This window comes from Mycteria americana, chromosome 11, assembly GCF_035582795.1.
Source record: "Mycteria americana isolate JAX WOST 10 ecotype Jacksonville Zoo and Gardens chromosome 11, USCA_MyAme_1.0, whole genome shotgun sequence".
Classification (NCBI taxonomy): domain Eukaryota; kingdom Metazoa; phylum Chordata; class Aves; order Ciconiiformes; family Ciconiidae; genus Mycteria; species Mycteria americana.
Genome location: NC_134375.1, coordinates 7,329,458 through 7,348,538, shown reverse-complemented (window position 1 = coordinate 7,348,538; position 19,081 = coordinate 7,329,458). Strand labels below are relative to the sequence as shown.

The 19,081-nt window shown below is 40.7% G+C and overlaps 1 protein-coding gene across 9 annotated transcripts in view; it reads right to left on the bottom strand.

The window, feature by feature from the left end:
- LOC142415492 (6-phosphofructo-2-kinase/fructose-2,6-bisphosphatase 4) overlaps positions 1–19,081 on the bottom strand; it is a 54,172-nt gene that overhangs the window by 3,218 nt on the left and 31,873 nt on the right. For 7 of the 9 annotated variants that reach the window (XM_075513889.1, XM_075513891.1, XM_075513883.1 and 4 more), the window contains exons 5-13: positions 18,432–18,506; positions 17,483–17,539; positions 17,041–17,162; positions 15,141–15,348; positions 14,408–14,554; positions 13,708–13,812; positions 11,866–11,995; positions 11,319–11,381; positions 8,079–8,143 (exon numbers count right to left, since the gene is read on the bottom strand). In XM_075513889.1, coding sequence (XP_075370004.1) covers positions 8,079–8,143; positions 11,319–11,381; positions 11,866–11,995; positions 13,708–13,812; positions 14,408–14,554; positions 15,141–15,348; positions 17,041–17,162; positions 17,483–17,539; positions 18,432–18,506 — 972 coding nt within the window. Of the gene's footprint in view, positions 1–4,689; positions 4,782–8,078; positions 8,144–9,221; positions 9,378–11,318; positions 11,382–11,865; positions 11,996–13,707; positions 13,813–14,407; positions 14,555–15,140; positions 15,349–17,040; positions 17,163–17,482; positions 17,540–18,431; positions 18,507–19,081 lie in introns of all 9 variants that reach the window. The other 2 variants (XM_075513885.1, XM_075513890.1) reach the window with 2 other exon arrangements.

Genomic DNA, 19,081 nt, shown 5'->3' with positions numbered 1-19,081 from the left:
CGTATTACACCGGGTCTGGTAGGACAATCAGTCTCCGTACACCATACGCAGGTCACAATGTTATCGGTTTTTAAGACTTTTTTCCTTTAACCACCGTTTTTAACCACGTTTTTCTAATCCACTATCTCTTCTAGTCTTTATGCATATAGTATAAGAAAAAAACAGAACCGCGCAGCAAAGGTCATAAACCACGCAAGAACTGGTACAATCTGGAGGGAGGGAGGCCCATCTCTCCTTGTTTCGAGCACGCTCCAGGAAATGACTCCTTAACACCAACAGCTATAAAGCTAATTCTGATCCTGTCTGTAAGCATCACTGAAAGGACTCTGAATAACTCCCTAAAGAGCTGGTAATGTAAAGTTTTCCCTAAAGAGCTGGTAACATCAAGTTTAAATGCACTTCAGGATACATAGGCATGTTGGCGGATGTCATACTGACATCAGATCATCTTTCAGTGGTTTTATAACCACATTTATTAGAGTTTACTTTAAAAACAAGTCTCTTCAGTCCCACTCAAGGAAAAGCAGAGCCCCACTAGCACACAGCGAGGGGGACTCCCAGCACACACTCTCAGACAGCATACACACAACTCCAGTCAAAATGCACCAACTTACAAAAAGGAAGTCATTCCCCTCCCCAACCCCAGTTTCTAGGATTTTCAGCCATTTCTTCTGAAAATGGGAGATAAATAAGCAGCACCAGATTTGATTTGGGGGTTGAAGTGTGCCAACATCACTTCTGCCCTTACCAATTCTCCTACATTAGTGTCAGCCCTTTCCTTTCTCATCAGCCTTCAAGCCCTCGGGTAACTCACCCCTGTTTTGCACCATAAACACACCACACCGAGGAGGTTTCTGAGAACACACACACGAATGCTGCTGGGCACAGTCGTCCAAGTCCTGGAAATCTCTGCACCCACCAGCACACTGCCTGACCCACTCTCTGACGTCTCTCTTTGAAGGAAAGAAAAGCAACAACCTGATTTCAGAAAGAAGCTTCTACAGGCAGCATCTCTTCTGCAGCAAAGGACACAGAAAGTGCCAGCATCTGCTTAAGAACATGAGGAGTTGGCAAAACAAGTCACACTCTGCATGACTACAAGGAAAACAAAACAAAACATGCTGGCATTTGTTGTGTTTGTTTGTATTTTTCTTAGCAATCGATGCAACATACCCAGAAATTCCTTAGGAGTGCAGAGATGTCTCCACAGGCACTCCAAGAATATTGGCTGAAATCTTTTAAGCTGAGCATCTGATGTTGATTCAAAGAAAATTAAATGGAGCACGAAATAGAGCATCAATATGCAGGAATCCAGAGGTACTGGAAATTAGTCCACAAGCAGCAAGAACTAGACAGCTGTAACATGAAGCTAAAAGGAAACAAGGTGGTCAAGACAAGGCAGAAGATACAGCTTACTGAAGTCAATGAGAGGTATCAGATGAAAGCCGCATCTTAACGACAGAGACAGACCCGAGAGGGAATGTCAATATGCAGTCAAGAAAGCTGAAAGCAAAAAGTGCTTCAGTTTGAGTGAACGTGAAGGAGAACAGGCTGCAGAAGCGAAGCACACTGAACTGTCACACTGAAGAAAGAAAACTGTCTGGGGTAAACCCTAATAAACACACCCTAGGGCTCAGACAAACAGAATACCTAACTGCGAGACCCAATGAACTGAGGCTTAGAAAGGGACTAATAGCCTCATTAATGGTAAATGGGTTCCTAGTCAGAGGAATCACATTAGATTAGATGATGGCAGCTGGGACTGTACCTGCTTCCAGAATAGCCGTGGGCATCGAGAGAGAAAAGCTGCGCAACGAGAACAGTGCTGCTGCTTAGACAGACAACTGAGGTTTTAGCCTTACTTTTGGGACCAAAAGGTGTCCCTGCAACTCTTCAGCACTGCCTTACCAAAGCACACCTGGGCAGAACTGCCGTCCTGGGAACAGCACTACCGCTGCCACACACCAGCAGATACAGGGTCTGGAGAGCCTGGGAAACACAGGAGTGGGAATAAAAACACACACACCTTTTTAAAATACTATTTCTACCACGGCATACGGGCTCTCCCTCGGTCAGTCCGGGCAGGGGCTCGCTGCTTCCAGAGCCCACTCACCGGGGCTGGAGCGGTCTCACTCTGCCTTGCACAAGGGTCCCTCTCACCCGGTCCTCTCTGGAAAGGCTCAACACACACATATTAACTCAAATATGCTCTTATGCCACTGTTCTTCCTCTCCTCATTATACTCCTCCCTGCTTTGTACATTTTTTTTTTTTCCCTACAGAACAGAGCCTCCCCCAGGAACAAAGTGCTAGGGGTTTCCAAATAGGACAGAGCCTGCCATTTCAGTTTTATTTTCATTAGCTACGTGCGATCTGCACAGCAAAACAGGAAGATTCTGCAGGAAGGCTCCTCTAGGGAAAAGGAGGAACCTCTAGGGACAAGAACCAGCACAGGCATAAATAGAGAAATAAACAGCACAATATAAACAGCCCAGTACTCATCAGCCAGCTTTCCCTCAGCGCGCTGTGCCACAAACTGTCACTGCTGCTTCCCGCCCAGCATCAGGCCTTTCTTTTACTAAGAAAATAAGCCAGAGAGGACTATTAAGCATTCCTGCTGTAATAGGAGACCCCTTAGAGCGAGCACAAGACTGCTTTTAAATATCCACTTCACTCCGTGGCACGCATCAGCCCAACGAGCATTACGCTCAGCAAAGAGAACAACACGCAGCCGCAGCCCCAGGACATTGGGCTGGCAGCAGCTGGCAGGGATGGAGGGTCCTGGGCGCTTCTGCCACTTCCCCTCCCTCTGCAACCTCCACCGGCCGCAGAGCGGGCAAGCCCAGCTTTCCTCTCCAGCCAAGTTCCTGCCCCTTCCATCTTCCCCCTCCGTTTCCTCCAACAGCCCAAGCTGTCCTTTTTCAAGCAGCAAAATTCACTTTTTCCACAGCAGACGCCTGCGCAGATTTTGGCTCCGTCAAAAAAGTTATGCCTTTAGTTTAAATTTGCATGGTATTTCCTTAGTCGTGGGCCACAGAGGTGACAGCACTCCAAGACGTCTCAGTGCGGTTTCTCAGCACCCGACTACGGCCAGCGTCCCTGAGAGGTCGCAAGGATGTCACCTCAACTGTCAGGTAAAAGCAGCCGGACTCACGAATTAACGTGTGCAAGTGGGTATGGCAGGCTCAGATCTCCTCCTCTGTGGCATTTTTCACAGCAAAGCACACGCCAAGAGGCTGGGGCAATTAAACACAGAAAAGTGACAAAACACTCCCACGTCACAGTCACAACAGAGAGAGGAAAATAATCCGGGTTTCCCCCAGTCCCAGCCCATCCTGGGACACCGGATTAACTACATATCAAGCAGTACAGCGGGAGGCTCTCTGGCCAGGAGGTTATTTGGTTGTATCAGACATTCCCGATTGCTATAAACCTCTGAAAACTTCCATGTCATTTCAGAAGTGCAGATATGTAACACTTTTTTTCCAAAATCCCAGTTTTGGAAAAAATGCCACCTGAGAAACGTAACAGATAAAAGCCTTCCACAACATGCCACTCTTGCTTACTTTCAAGACTAAAAGACACACCCCACACTCCCTCCCCAGAAGACAGTTCCAGGACTTGGTGATTTTCTGTCTTTCCCAGACTCGATGGTACCTAAACAAAGCTGCTTCAATGGCACAGATGCTTCCCACTGCCTCGTTTTGCCCACCGTAACACCGCAGAGAAAGGAGACGAGGCATGGCACCACATCTCAAACAAGCTGCAGTCTTCTCCAGCCTGTGAAAGATTTTTGCTGTAATTCAATTTAGGATGCACACCCTGCTGGTTTGCGATCCCGCGCCTACTGGAGTCACAACCCAGCTGCAAAATCGTCAGGCTAACTCTGCTTCCACGCTCTGAAATAGTCAACACTGCTTATTGTAGCCTAGATAAAATCTGGGTACAAAACATATGGAGCAGAGCTGTAAATGCTCATCGATCACCCACGTCCGTTCAAGAAGCAGGAAAAGAGGAAGTTTAAAATCACTTCTGCCGGCGGACAAACCCTAAAGTCTAGTTAATGCAGAAGAGCTGATAAGAAAAGTCATATATTAAAAACATTTATACACATTCCTGTACCTTGAATAATTGTTCTGGAGCTAAGTGAAAACTTGCTACCCTCTTCAAACAGCACATCATTAATTAGCACATCTAGAGCACTAGTGCTATGGATCAGCAGGATTAAGGTTTTACAGTAACTATGGATTGTTATTTTATGCTACATAGCAGTCCAATCACTCCCAAGGGCACTGAAATAGATAATACTGGTGCCTAGGAAACAAACTTCAACTTTTTCTTATCTCACACGGGATGTTGTGTTTTATGGCTTTCATAAACACACTGCAACTAACATTAAATGATTGCTGGCTGTTACAATCAAACTTAATGCTGCAGGATCTTTAAATTATAGCAACTTACAAAACCAGCATTCCAGTGACAGCCGATCAATGTTTGATAACTCATTCACAATCAATTAACCAGTGCAATACAGTTTTATTGTGATTTGATAATTTTTTCAAGTCATGCGCTGTACAAACGTTTGGTTTGGGTTTTGAGTTGTTGGGTTTGGGTGGGGCTTTTTTATTGCAAAGTGATTGGAATGGTTAGTTTTTCAATTTATTTTGAAGTAGTAGGATGAAAACAGCACCCCAAGTTCGATAGTTGGTCAGCACACGGGATTCACTGATGAGCAGGGACTGTTACAAGAGCGTCCTCGGGAGGTCTGGAAATGTCTACATTCTGTATAATAATAAAAATACAGAGGAGAATATTTATCATGCAGCAGTAAGAGCAACAAAAAATACCAATCAGATTCCTTCACAAGTACACAGCTGCATTTATTGAAAAGCAGAGATTTTTTTTTTAATCCCACGCCCCGAGAATGCAGCAGACTGACAGCTGGTTGGTGTCCCAGAACTAGAGAGCAGGAAAACCTATTTACAGTAATCGCTGATCCCATGCTGATAATATTACCAAAAGCTCAAGTCATTAATGTTTAGGAGGAAGTCTTTTACAGGCCCAAGCAGGAATCCACTTAAAGCTGTGCTTCAGCACATGCACGTCTACCCATTAAGCAACTTTCAATGCTTTGCTGAACCGCGCCATATACTTCTTTCCCAAGGGAAGACTTTAACATTTGTTTGTGTTCCAGGCAATGTACTACACCTGACAAAACAGAAAAATCTCTTCCCAGACACCTTAACCATTCAAGACTGATCACACCGACTAGATCTCACCTCATTTTGCAGAGGCTGTAGGTAAAAAAAAAAAAAAAAAAAAAAAAAAAAAAAAAAAGGCATTCAATGCAGCAAATTATTCAAACCCAAACACAAATTATTCAAACCCAAACAAAACCAGAACACCAGGGCAGCCACACACTTGTGCCAGGAAGCACAGCTTTGAGCGTGCAGCCGTGCGGAGCCAGGCTCAGGAATCACGCCGGCCATGGTACCACCTCATGCAAGTCCCAAAGACCGTGCAACTAGTATTCTCCGCTTCTACCAAAAAAGCAGACTACGATAAACTGTTCCAAAGTTCCTTCTAAGATCTCAATCTAAGATTTGGCCCATTTTAGGCCAAATCATTGCCAATTTTCCACACTTCGTGCTGACGGGCTTCATGAGTCTTACTTGTTTTACACTGTGACAAGCAAACTTGGCTTTCCATAACATCTCCCTCTCGCCTTCCACCCACAAAATCAAAAAGGAGATCTCGGTTTCTTGCTACGAGCAATCTCCCCATCTGTCATTCACTGACTAAGACACAGGTGCAAAGTAGACATTTTAGCCCGGTGCTTGTTTTCTGGCCCAAAGAGGGGACTCAAGCAACAGCCAAAGTAATTCCCCTGAATTATTTTCAGTAAAAGGCTACAGACTCCTTCATTTGAAAAGGTCAGGAACTTAATCCACTACAATGCTGACAAACACAAGGCTTCAGTCCACCTCAGACAAATCATCATCACACAATGAAGTTTACACATACTATAAACAAATACTCTAGTGCTTTGCCTGCATTTTTGCAATGGGAAAATAGATGCTTTCAGCTGAAGCCAAAAAGGAGCAAGTGCACTGTTCTGAAACACAGACTACAAATTACTTGTGGGGGCACAGAACAGCACACTGGGCAATTCTTAATCAAATAGTTTCATTGTTTAGCAATGTTGTTATCTGTGATGCTGTATTTAATTAAATGCTTTGACTTCAGTAGACTATTTGAAAATTTAATTTTACAGAAATAATTAACATTTTCGTAGGTGATGTAAATGGAAGCTTTTGAAATTTTCATGGCCCTTTGAGTAGCATTTAAACACAGACAGGATCAACATCGTCCTTCATTCAGCCCTACAAAATGAACAGCGTATCATCACCCATACTTCACTGCTCGGGGGTTTCTTTGGGGACAGAGGGAGAAGAGTGTTTGGGGGTTTTTTAATAAAAATGCCTCTGCTCTTTTTTTTCTTTTTTAAAATTCATTAACTCAATTTATTTATGTTCTAAATGAACAGCTTTGTGTTTTTGTGTCCACTGCAATTCACCTATCTGCACGATCCTCTACATGCACCTGAAATACAATCACCCAACACCACCTTCAGTACAGCCACATCACTTGCTAGACACATTAAGAGTCACTGGGTGACTTGGGCAGAGCTTTCCCCCTCAAAATAAACATCTTCAGTTAGAGAAGTGGTATTTCCAACAGCAGTTTCCAAGACACTTTACCAAGCTGTAAATTCAGCACCAATATTTTAACAGCCAAACTAAAAATGTCCAGTTGATCTACATTATTTAACGTGGATAATGTAACACCTGCTCTAAGACGTCCTCATCTATTTTCACCATGCTCCTCCAACACCTTTTAGGCACTGTGAAAACAGAATGCAGTTCCTAAACCTAACAAACCAAACTAAGACACAAAAGTGGTAAAGCAGAATGAGAAAGGAGAAAGGGGAAGAGAGAGGAAATACACAACACAACTATCTAATAGAAAATGTCTTGGCTACGAACAACCAAAAGTCTGTATTTTCAGAACTCAAGAATACCCGAGTCATTAAAACAAAACTTCGCAGACCGCTCCAGCATGAATCCTGCACAACTGCCACAAATGTGTACCCTCATATAAGTAAGGCATTTTGTCACGTGCCTTATTGAATACACACATATAAACACATTTATCGCCAGATTCCTTTTCACCATAAACCACTGTTCTGAAAACCACCACAAACAGCCCTTTTTTCTCATATTATCAAACTGACGTTTAATTCACCAGTAGGCATGGCTCATAACCTCAGCAAGGCATCAGTGCCATACCTAGTAGCATTAGCATGAGGATGTGCAAGGGAACCAGAAATTTTTCATCATGACACATTTTATGTAACTTTCATAATGCAGCAATGGAAGAGCTTTGCACAAGCAGCAGAATCAACCTAAGCTCACGTCAACGTTTATGAGCACACAGAACCACGTGCCTGACACAGGGAGAGTAGGAAGCTGCCGTGGTCTGACATCTTATCTCCACTTGCATTTTACAAATACACTCAATTTCCTTTTCCCCAGTTGTTCTGCTGTATCCCAAGATCTAGTCTTCCTCTCCAGCTTTGGCTTAAAACACGGGTAGCATCATCGAGTCCTCTTTTTCATACAGCAATGACCGCAGTGATGAAAAAGCTGATGATTTATTTACTCTCTCCAAAATAGGCGTGGCATTCATAACAATGTACTTTTTGACTACACCCTACTTCTGCTGAATGACAAAGCCTGGAAGAACTTTATACAGTTTTTAGATTGATATCGTATCTTCAAATTCTCATTCTTTTTTTGAAGATAAAGTACTCCAGCTAGAGCTCGTATGTAAGATAAACCTTTAAAAAGATAAATAAAAAGGATTCCATTCCCCCAACAGCAAACCAGTAGTAAAGCTCGGTATGTAAAATTAAATACACTCAGCTAAGTTACCAAATAATTTCTAACCACAAGGACAATGGAAATCAGCTCAGACAGTACATCACGTCAAGTTCTCCGATTTGAAAAATATTCTTACCTCAGGTTTATCTCTGTGTGTGTTTACAGCTTCAACATTCAGGAATATAGATTCTACTTTACATCCTGTTGATAGAAAACACATTTTTAGAATTGGTCTGCTTTAAAAATGAAGTTATAGTAAAGATGCAATCTAATTTGGAGTTCGTGAAGGTTAATCACTTCCCCCTTCTGATTTATACTAGTTTCCCAAATTCTGAATAGCTAAAGCTATTGAAATGAATCTATTCCACTAGGATGAACGTTATTCTCAATCTGATAATCCATCTCCTATTCTCACCTCAGCTTTATCATTATTTTCTTTGAAACCAATTCCCATTTTAAACATACATGAACAACAACATTCAGTCAGAAAGTTCTTATTTTTATCTTTTTGGGTTTTTTTAAACATCCTACACTTCTTAGAATTTCATTGTAATACAGAAGATAAATGCTGCTCTCATTTTTTAAAACATTAAAATGATTACGAGAAGGTACACTGCGTGTTGTTAGCAACCCCATTCCTCTAGGCATGCAAAAGAGAGTTTTAACGCCCAGCTAAATGGAACTTTAAAGTTGACTTCTGAAAAGGAACTTCTCCTTTTCAGCCAAAAATAGAAAACTCCAGAGAAGCAAGAAAAATTAAAGTCAGAAGACACAACTATTACTCAGGTAGTATAAACTGACCCGCTTAGAGAATTACAATTATTCAATACACTGTGGCCACACAATTTTAAGCAATAGCTGATTGCCAAACACTGTCTTATCTCACATGAACATGACTTCTATAAGCTACCACTACCCTACTGAACATTCCTTAAGAGTCAAATTCCTCTGACATACCAGAGTCCATCTTCTATCAGAAATAGGTGTTCAGATTTTTCTGCTCACTTACTTCTTAAAGTCGTAACACACTGCATAGAATTACCACATGACAGAAAAAGGTGATTTTAGCCTTTTCTTAGAAAGCCACTGCACTTTTAAAAAAATAACATAAACCAGTAAGGCAAATACTTGCCTTCCCTCAGGGAAGCCTAGTCTGAGAAACCCCATTTGCCATGCACACTGTGAGCAAACACTGCAGGAGGGCCAGCACTCAAGAGAAACAGTCAACAAGAAAACAGATTTTAAGGGGGAAAAGCGCACATCTCCCCCAGAAGAGTACCCTAGTCATCCTTCTGTTCACAGATCCATTGCGACCCCTCACACCAAGCAAAAGCAAGCTCTGATCCCTGACGCTGGCCATTACTAAGGACTGGTTACACAGCAGACACACTTCCACAGAGACTTCTCAGTCCTTACCACTAGCTGAGTTTAAGACCTAAAAAAAAATCATCGCATGGAAAGTTTTAAATATAAACTAAAGGGACATGAATTACTCCACAGTAATTACAATGTGCATATTCCCAACTCATTTTTAATTACCGATGTGCAAGTTCATACCTACAGCAAGATGCAGTTTCTCCTTCCTGTGTGCTCCCACACAGACCACCGCTATACCGCATTGTTGGGTAAAAGTTTAATTTATCCTAATCCAACTGTCAGGCCATAACAGATGTTCCCCTACTAAAGATCAGACGCACAGGGTGGGAATAATGCTAGCTTCAGATGCCAGGAAGAACAAACCCCTAAGGGAAGCATTACCCCAGAACAGGATTAGCTGGAAGGTATTAAACACACCGTGTTCAATCCTGCATCCTGCCTCACTGGAGCCAAGTGATACATCAACGTGAAACAATGCTATAGAATATTAGTGTATAAATAGTTTACCTAGCCCTTGTATTTTCAGATGGTCAAATTCCAAAAAGTAGGTCGACTGAAATGTGCTAGTCAGACATACATATTAAACACTTTAAAAAAGAACCATGGCATTTCTTTCACTGAAGACAAAAGGACAAGGACAGTATTTCGTACCACTTCTCTTCCTTCCTCATTTAGTGGGTGAGTGAACACTGCAAATATCTAGGCCCTCTTAAAATTATGAAGTCACCCAACTTCCCACTAAAAAAAAAAAAAAAAAAAAAAAGAAGAAACAAACACCCCAAAACAAAAACCTCTCTGTGGAAACAGGCTGAGATAGCAAGTCAAGAGAATCCAGTTTCCAAAAATTGACTGGGGCGGGGAGGGGGGTAGTTTTAGCTGTTCTAAATCTCTATTTTCAAAACTCCAGCTTGTCATGCAAGGCTAGGAACACCAGATGTCACCAAAGCATAGACAGTTATTACTTACTGTAAGATGTCACTACAATTAAATGACAAAAAGCTCTTCAGACAGATTTCGCAGTGTAACAGCTATTTACTTCATCTAACTTTATTTGGAACTTAACAAAAAACAAAGTACAGGTCTAGACAGCTATTTTTCAAAGCTGATAATCAAAGACAGCTTTGCATGTCCAATTAATAACTCGACTAGCGTTTTTTGGCAATCCATTTCCTGGTAAGCTGTGGAGATAGTTCTCTTTATCTATAAATAATCTTTTGGAGTGTAATGAGATATCAGAAGATATAATTAAGCCATCACTTAAAGAAAATTAACAGCAGGCACGTGTTAAGCTGAGGCTGAAACACACACACAACTTAACTAGCAATCGGCCTAGAACCTAAGAAGTACATGTTGCAACCCATACCCCACACTCTATGTTTTGCAACCCATACCCCACACTCTACAAGCTAGTGCCAAATCTCAGTTAAAGCCCCTGAGCTAAGCACTGATAATACCTGCTGACAAACATATGCCAACAACAATAAACAGGGTAAATTCATGTGGTAATGTGAAGGTCCATGAAAAAATACTTCAGGAAAAGAGAACAAAGTTATTTAAGGGTAAGGGGAACACCCTTTGTAAGATGATAAACCTACATAAATGTAAATTTGTCTGTCTTCTAAAAAGCAATACCCTCAAATACATCAATAAAAACCAAGATCTTACTGTACCAGACATGTAAATGGCATGGGTTTGCCAGATGTATTGGTGAAATAGAGTACCAAAGAAAACTGTCCACTAGCAGTTACAGCCACTGGTAGTTTCAGGCCTTCACTAATACATATGTATTTTCTGGCATAACGCAAAGCAAACATTAACAAAATGATTCATTGATTCTAACAAAGCTGTACAGGCATACATGCAATGTCAAACCTAATTGTTCAATTCCCTTTTAAAGCAAAACAAATTAAAAATGTGTTTTAATGTAAATGCTTCATAAACTTTATTGATGACACAGTATAGACAGACTTATATATTATTTATATTTAATACTACTTACCATAAGCCACCGGGGTTAGCTTTAAGACAGTATGCAGCGGGCACTTCAGGTAAGGCAGTTGTTCTGAGAAATCGAACAACAAATTACATATGAAATACAGATTACAAGAACACTAACTTTTCTATTATGTTACAAGTCAATCAGTTAAAAGCCTTTTTATCTGACAGCATATCTGTCTCCTTCCCTAGCATGTAACAGAGATGCTATTCAAACAGACCAGAAAAACAAACACTACAGCTAGTGGCAAATCTCAGTTAAAGCCCCTGAGCTAAGCACTGATAATACCTGCTGACAAACATATGCCAACAACAATAAACAGGGTAAATTCATGTAGTAATGTGAAGGTCCATTTCAGGTGAGGAGCAGCTCAATAAAGATCAACTACCAAGTTTGACATGTGGGTCAAATACAAAAAATTACACTTGCGTACTTGCCTAGCACAACCATCCTCTGATGATAAAGGAAATGGTTAGAATTTACTGTTTGGAACCTTAATGAGTAAATTTTCAAAAAACAGACCATTTGTAATGTATCAAGGAAGACTTACCTGCAGGCTTGTCAAGAAAATATGCGAGCAAACAGCGCATGACAGCTTGGTGACATATGACAAGCACATTTTCCTGCCTTTCAAGTTCCATAATTACCGGCTCCAGTCTCTGAACAAGATCTTCGTAGGACTGGGCGGGGAGGAGAAATACACAGTACATTAAAAAAGGAACACTCTTTGAACAGTATATGTATATACAGTGGATCTTACTTTCATATTAGTCATCTTCTGAATGTTATATTAGCGCACAGACAAATACTGTAGCAATAATTTTCCTCAAATTAAGAACACAGTCCAGGTCTTCCAGACTATCAAAGAGCATACATATAACGAAATACACCTCCCTCATGGAAAAGCTTTATTCAATTAGTCACTATGATCAAAAATTTCCACAAAATCCCCAGAATTTAATTCACAGCATCTGCAAATGTACAGGTTAAGTCTTGCACGTTATTTTCCATACCTCATCTTCAAAAGCATCTTTCTTCCAAGCAAAAATCTGGGAAGCCCAGCCTGCAGTCAGCATACAAACAGTTCACAAAGCCTGACTTGTTCAGGCTGCCCTTTGAAAACAAGCTATGGGCTTGATGAACTGGTCTGGTGATGGCAACCACCATCCCATCAAAAGTCACAAAGCAAGGAGGACGGATTTCTCTTGCAAGCTGTCCTGCACAGCACGCGCACAGTGAATCTGCTGCTGCAGGTAAACAGCAGGATGGCCACAGATGCGTGCTGAAGTTAATTTTCACATGCACAGTGAAAACAATACTTCCAAAATGCGTCATGCACTGCACATAGAGAGCACACAGCACATCACCCAGCAGGGCAGGGAATGACTACAGCAGAAAGCCTTCACCTGGTCCCAAGGCAGGCATGGGGGCTGCCCAGCTGGAAAGTGGCACTGCCGATTCAGACCTTGGCAAGAGAAACCCAGCGCCTCCAGCCAGGCTGTGCAAACCCCTGCGAGGTTACCCGCGACACAGAAACTGCCTTTGACAAACGACTGAGATCAACTCATCACCCCAAAGCGACGAGGCAGTCTGACATGTTTGTCACCATGCTAGAGCATGGCATCAGTTTGAAAAACACACACTCCTTGTTCAAATGGATTAGGAGAACTTTGCAGCTTAATGACTGCCTCATTAGTAAGACAGCAGTCACATCCGCAAGAACACTGCTCTTATCACAGTGATTACTCTTGACTGCTGAGGAAAGAAGACCTCAGAGCTCCGCTTCCTCATGACACAAACAGCGGAGCAGCTGGTCGAATTACTCCTCCACCCTGCTGCCCTGAATCCTAAGCCTTTAGCACCCACAGACGGGCCATCTGACCATCTGGTAATTGCTGCACTGTAATGGATTTGCTTTAGAAAAGCCCTCAGCAAGTTATTTTCCCAGAGGCAAGGAGTTTATTAAAGTGAAAGACCAATGTGGCTACAGATTTCCCCAGCATTTCAGCCAGAACTGCATGCAAAACAGCCATTATCTACAGCAAGGATGAATAGAAAAAGGCGATCTTGGCAGTATGTTTGCATATGCAATAGTTTGAAGCCTTGCAATCATTCTTTCTGCTTTACCACTGCAGGACCAAGCATAGAAACGATGCCCACAAGATCAAAGCTCTCAACTGTTTTTCTAAATAAATTGTTTTATTTTTCAAGCCCTGAATCAAATTAAATGGTCTGGGCTCAATCCTTGCAAGCTCCTATGTGCTTTCCCCTGGAGAAAGGAACAATCTTTTTATTAATTTTAAAATTTATTTTTTTTCTTCCTAAAGCCAGTATGCATGTATTCAAGAAGACAAGGAAGCCCTTCACCTTAAGAGAGAAAAAAATAGCATACCTCTCCTTTAGGGTATCTGTATCTGTATTTATCTTGGTCTCTCAGTGCAAATTCAAGCGGATAATTTTCCTGTATTTCTTCATATGTCATTTCTTCACACACTCCCTATAGGTAATAAAGATAATTAAAAAGCATGTATTTCCAGCAGTGCAAAAAGCAGGTATCACTCTTAAATAAAGCTATATATAAATAACCTTTAACAATTGTATTTTGTTACTCTGACACTTAAAGACAAAATTGTCACGCATGATGAACAGGACACTCAGCTGGACTCGGATGTGGTTAGAAGGAACCATTAAATCCCTATATAAGTGAAGTTACATATATGGGCAAGCAAGGTCACATTTTACCTATTGCACCTGCTTATGTATCTTACAGGTGCAGCTGGAAAGTGCCAACTAGCAACCCCCACCCACCAAAAATTTCTTTCCAATCCCCACCTACCAAAAATTTCATAGCATCATGGCTTCTACAGGGGAATGTTTTGCTGGGAAAGGCAAACCAAGACTAAATTAATTATGGCAAAATTTAATAAAACTTTTAGCCTTGTTAACAGGAATTAATGACAATTTTTCCAGACTCTAGAACCGGCTTAAATGACTTTCTATCCCATAAAAGACATAGCATTACAAAGTTAAGTAATTCCTTCATCTCTAGCAAACAAAGCAACTTATTAGACATTTAGAAAAGAGGAACTTACTGCATCTATCTCATTCAAAACCTTCCACTGCTCATAAGGCACACCCAAGGCTTCAGCAGTCTGAATTGTCCTTTTCATCTGGCTGGTCCAAACTTTCAGATCTTTGATATTTTGCTCATTAATAAACTGTGCCAAGCTTTTGGCAAACTGAAAGAAAAGCCATGAGACACTGGATGAGGGCTCAGAGCCACCACAGCGTTCGGCTTGGAACGCGCAGGCTCTAGCCTCTGTAAACTCATTATAACTTTTCCAAAAGGCTCTGTCAAAGTTTTTGCTAAGAAATATAACACGTTCCGTTAAGCCAAGAGGGACAGGAGAGGGAAGGAAAGGAGTACAAGAAGATACAAGTTTTCTGCAGTTTCTATCTTTACCTCCACGAATTCTCCTTTCAGCTTTAACTTGTAAACCTTCCCAATTACCCAACAAATCAGGATTTTACAAAAATACAGTTAAACAATAAAGCCCTCTTGACAACTGCTTTGTGCCGTAGGATAAAAAGGAATTTCAACCAACAGAACGACAGACAGATAGGAGAGCATGTACCAAATCACAACACGCAAAGCGTGTCTACCCAGTTTCTACTACCCACGTACACAACTAAAAAAAAAAATCCTTCTTAAACATGTTAAGAGGAAAAGGGTGTAAAAGAAGAAAGCTGTAATTAAACAGCACAAACTGCATACATGCACAGATACACACAAAACCCAGCCACACTTGTTCAGGAGGTACATACTTCTTTCCCCCTGACAGACAGTCCAGGATCTCCTCCTATTCTCCCTTTCAGATTGAGTTCACTTTCTCCATGTCGACAGAGGTAGATTGACCGAGGAGTCACATGGATATTCATGAGGTAGTAGACAATCCGACTCTGAATGTGATCCATTACTCTGTTCACAAGGTAACTCCTTCCAACATCCATAATTTTAATGTAAGAAAGATCCCTTTCATGAGCAAACAAAAAAAAAAAAGTAAAATTCCACATAGTTTCTATTAGCATGTGCCACAATCTTCCCACCCTCTCTCTCATAAAACAAAGGGGCAACAAGCCAAAGGAATAAACAAACCCTCGATTACCCCCGGAATATCCATTAGTCCTAAGAAACAATGCAATACTCCAAAGGTACAGGATGAACTCTATTCCTTTCACATGTAAGCTGCTCACACCACTTTCTTTTCTGTTCCCTTTATTTGCACTTTGCCTCTCAAACCTAGATCCTACTCTTGAAAAAATACAGCCCTACCGCTGAAAGGAAGATTCAGTGGAGTCATTCAACTGTGGTAGCTTCAATAAGATATCCAGGTATTTTACGACACTAGATATTTTTCTCCAGGTTACGAACGCTTCCCCCACAGTAAGCGTTTTTCTGATTGCACCCAGGGGCCAAAAGGCACAGTCACTATTTACCCATCTCAGTTAACCCTTCCAGAAAACTACAGCATCAGAAGGACCAGGGACTAGCCTGAAGCAAGACATTTTCTCAACCACTCTATCAACAACTATTTATTGACAGTACTGTAATTTACCCCACCACTACCTTCTCTCAGCATCAGACAGGTTATAATTTCAATTTTCACTGCTTACCCTTTCTCATCTGAGCTATAATTTTAGAGTAGCATCTAGTCTAAAGGAGGAAAAAAGTCTAATAAGCTGAAAATAACCACTATTGGTTTCTAGCAATGCATTTGAGACATCACACCACAATAAAACAAGAAAACTTATAATAAAACCAAATGGAGGTGATGAGAAGCATCATCACCTCATCTCTGATAGCGTTCTTTGGAGTTAATCATTACTATTTCACCCAGGCACAACCATTAGGTCCATCACAGAAATTACATGCATGAACTGATCTGATTGAAGCAGCTTCACACTGCTTACACTCAATTACATTAAAATGCAGCTCAGCCTTCTCTATAGCACTGGTCCTGCAACAAACCAGGAGCACCTGGTATGAGTGCAGCTCAAAACCCCATACTGAAGTGCTGGACTGTACCAAGAGAAACAGGGCTCCTCCGCACATGGTTCATCCCTACCTTAATTTCAAGTGTTGAAAGTGAATGAAAAACAGGTAAGTGAGTTTGGCTTTAGCATGAGGGCAAATAATCTAGCTCAGAAAGTTTCTCACAGCCCTGCATCTGCAGGATAATTTGCAAGCACAAATAAATAAATTTAGAAGTCACATTTTTAAGACTTATGTGTTCAAAATTCATCTTAGCCATGTCAACAAATGAGGTTATGCTTACAAATCACTCAGGTCTCCCCTATGTACTAAAAAAAAACCAAACAAAAACCAACCACTACAGCAAGTCTGGAATAATTTCTAAATGCTGGTTCTATCCCAGAAGAATCATACCATTCTCCAAGTGAGGAAATCAAAAAGAATATTGTCCCAGAGACTCATTAGCCAATTTTCCTCAAGCAAGCAAGTTTCCAGGCTACACCCCCAGAGTTAACTATCTATAATTTGCCAAAGGAAAGAGAGCTCAAGGCATTAAAAAAAAAAAAAAAAAAAAAAAACAAAAAACCAAAACCAGGACTAGAAAGCCTTTATCCCCGATACGGGATGCTCCGTCCCCTAAGGAAACATCTTAAAATAACCCAGTTGTGATGACAATATTATTTCATTACTTACTTGTCAAGAGTTTCATCTAATGTCTCATACGAGTTCTTGTAGCACTCTATTCTTTTCATGAAGTCTTCTGTTGCTTCATCATTACTACAATCAACATAGTCAGGACTACCCAGCTTCACTTGCTGTTTAAAATAAAAACAGGGGAGTAGTATGTAAGTTTCTTTCCCTTTTTAATGGAAGTTTAAAGAAATAGGAAGGGGGAGAACACAAAAACTGATTTTCTGGAAGTTAATTAAAATACATGTAAAGCAAAAAGAGCTATTCTTCACAGAATTAAACTTCTGAGTTAGTATACACATGGACAGGAAAATAATGAAGTGTTCCATTAATGGGAGCTAATTTTTTTTGCTACTGGAAGTTCTTATAATGTACTTCTAAAAATACTGAGCTACTTTAAAACTCTTTAACTTAAAGCAGTTAAAGCAAACTTTTCTATACTCACCACAATGTTTGCAGCAATGACCTCTGGATCTACACATACTGATTCAACAAAAAAAGTCTTCAGTCCAAATGGGAAGTCACATGTACAGAAGGAAGAAGGAAGATGCATTAAAATGCCTCTGGAGACTAACACACATGAGCAGCATGTTGCCTGCTTCCATGCTAACCCCTTTTTAACAGAGCCATGCATTCAACTTTCTTCCTTTTACTCAGAAGGTTTCTCCAGACCCTCTCATCAGAAACTGTTGGCTTACCATTCCCTGAAGCATCATGCTCTATACTCTTTTCCCCAACAATGCTTGTAAGTGGAAAAATTTTGCAGTGAGAAAAATTTAGGATGGAAGAGGAAGAAGTAAGCGCAGAGGATGCAAGTTCAGCCACACAAACGGTAACTAATACTTCTGAAATAATAATTTCGAAGCCTTTCAACTAATGGAGTAGCCTCACTTAAAAAGAGGTTTGTGTTTTGCTGTCTCAAAGGTTTGGAGACACAAGTTTAGAGGAAATGAAAGATTACTGGAGAACAGCTAACTGCAAAGCAATCCTGGACAGAAGGCAGAAAGCCACAGAACGTTTTTGGTTTGTACAGAACTAATAGAGAATTCCCTATGTCTTTCTGCAGCAAAAATCTGAACTGCATGAAGAACCATATTTTAAATAGTTCTTGCTGACAGTACACTAACTACAGGTCCGGGATGACAGCACTGAAGCCATAGCATAAAAGAGATTAGCTCCAAACAGTACAAACATTAAAGACAAGAAAAATGAGGACTGGGTGACTTTTAATCACAAACAATGCTTGAGAACACAAAACGCACTACTGACTAAACATCTAGGAAGGATGTGGCTTATGCTAGTGCACTTCCTAACTCAGAGTACAGGTAAGGGCAAAACTATCCCTGCCTTACTTGTCCAGGCATTAGCTCAGAACTCCTTTGCTTTTGACTCACCTTATATCCATTTTCTTCACCAAATTTGTAAATAGTTTCTCTACGTTCTCGAGTTGTGTTTGTAGCATCAAAGACCTAGGAATAATTACAGGGAGAGAGAGAAAGAGGAATTAAAAAAAATCACAGCCTGTGAAAAGCACTGTGTTAATATCAACAAAAACAAGGGTTCAAAGTCCCTCAATGTGAAGGAAAGCAATGAAAACACTTCCCCTTCCCTCTACCTCAACATAGTCAACAGGAAAACAAAAGACATTCCTATTTTACACACGTGATTTTCTAAATACTAAAAAAAAAAAAAAAAAAAAAAAAGAGTAGTATTTTCAAAGCACCACTAGCAGAACACTGTATTTGGAAGAAGCAACCAGAATTTAAGCCTAACACATAACACAGGACAGAATCTTCCTCCTGGCCCATATCAGCATTAAATACTAATGCATAGTTTTTTAGTGAACTTATACTACACAAAAAAAGATGCTGCAATCAATATGCTATTCAAAATCTGAGCACAAAACTTTTAAAGGGGAGAAGATCTGCAAGACTTGTGAATCCTGCCCATGAATTACAAGATATATGCAGCCATTTTTGTAAGAACTTATGTTTAGCTCTGAACACACCAGTGTTTTACCAAAGTATGAAGTTTGTCAAAGTAT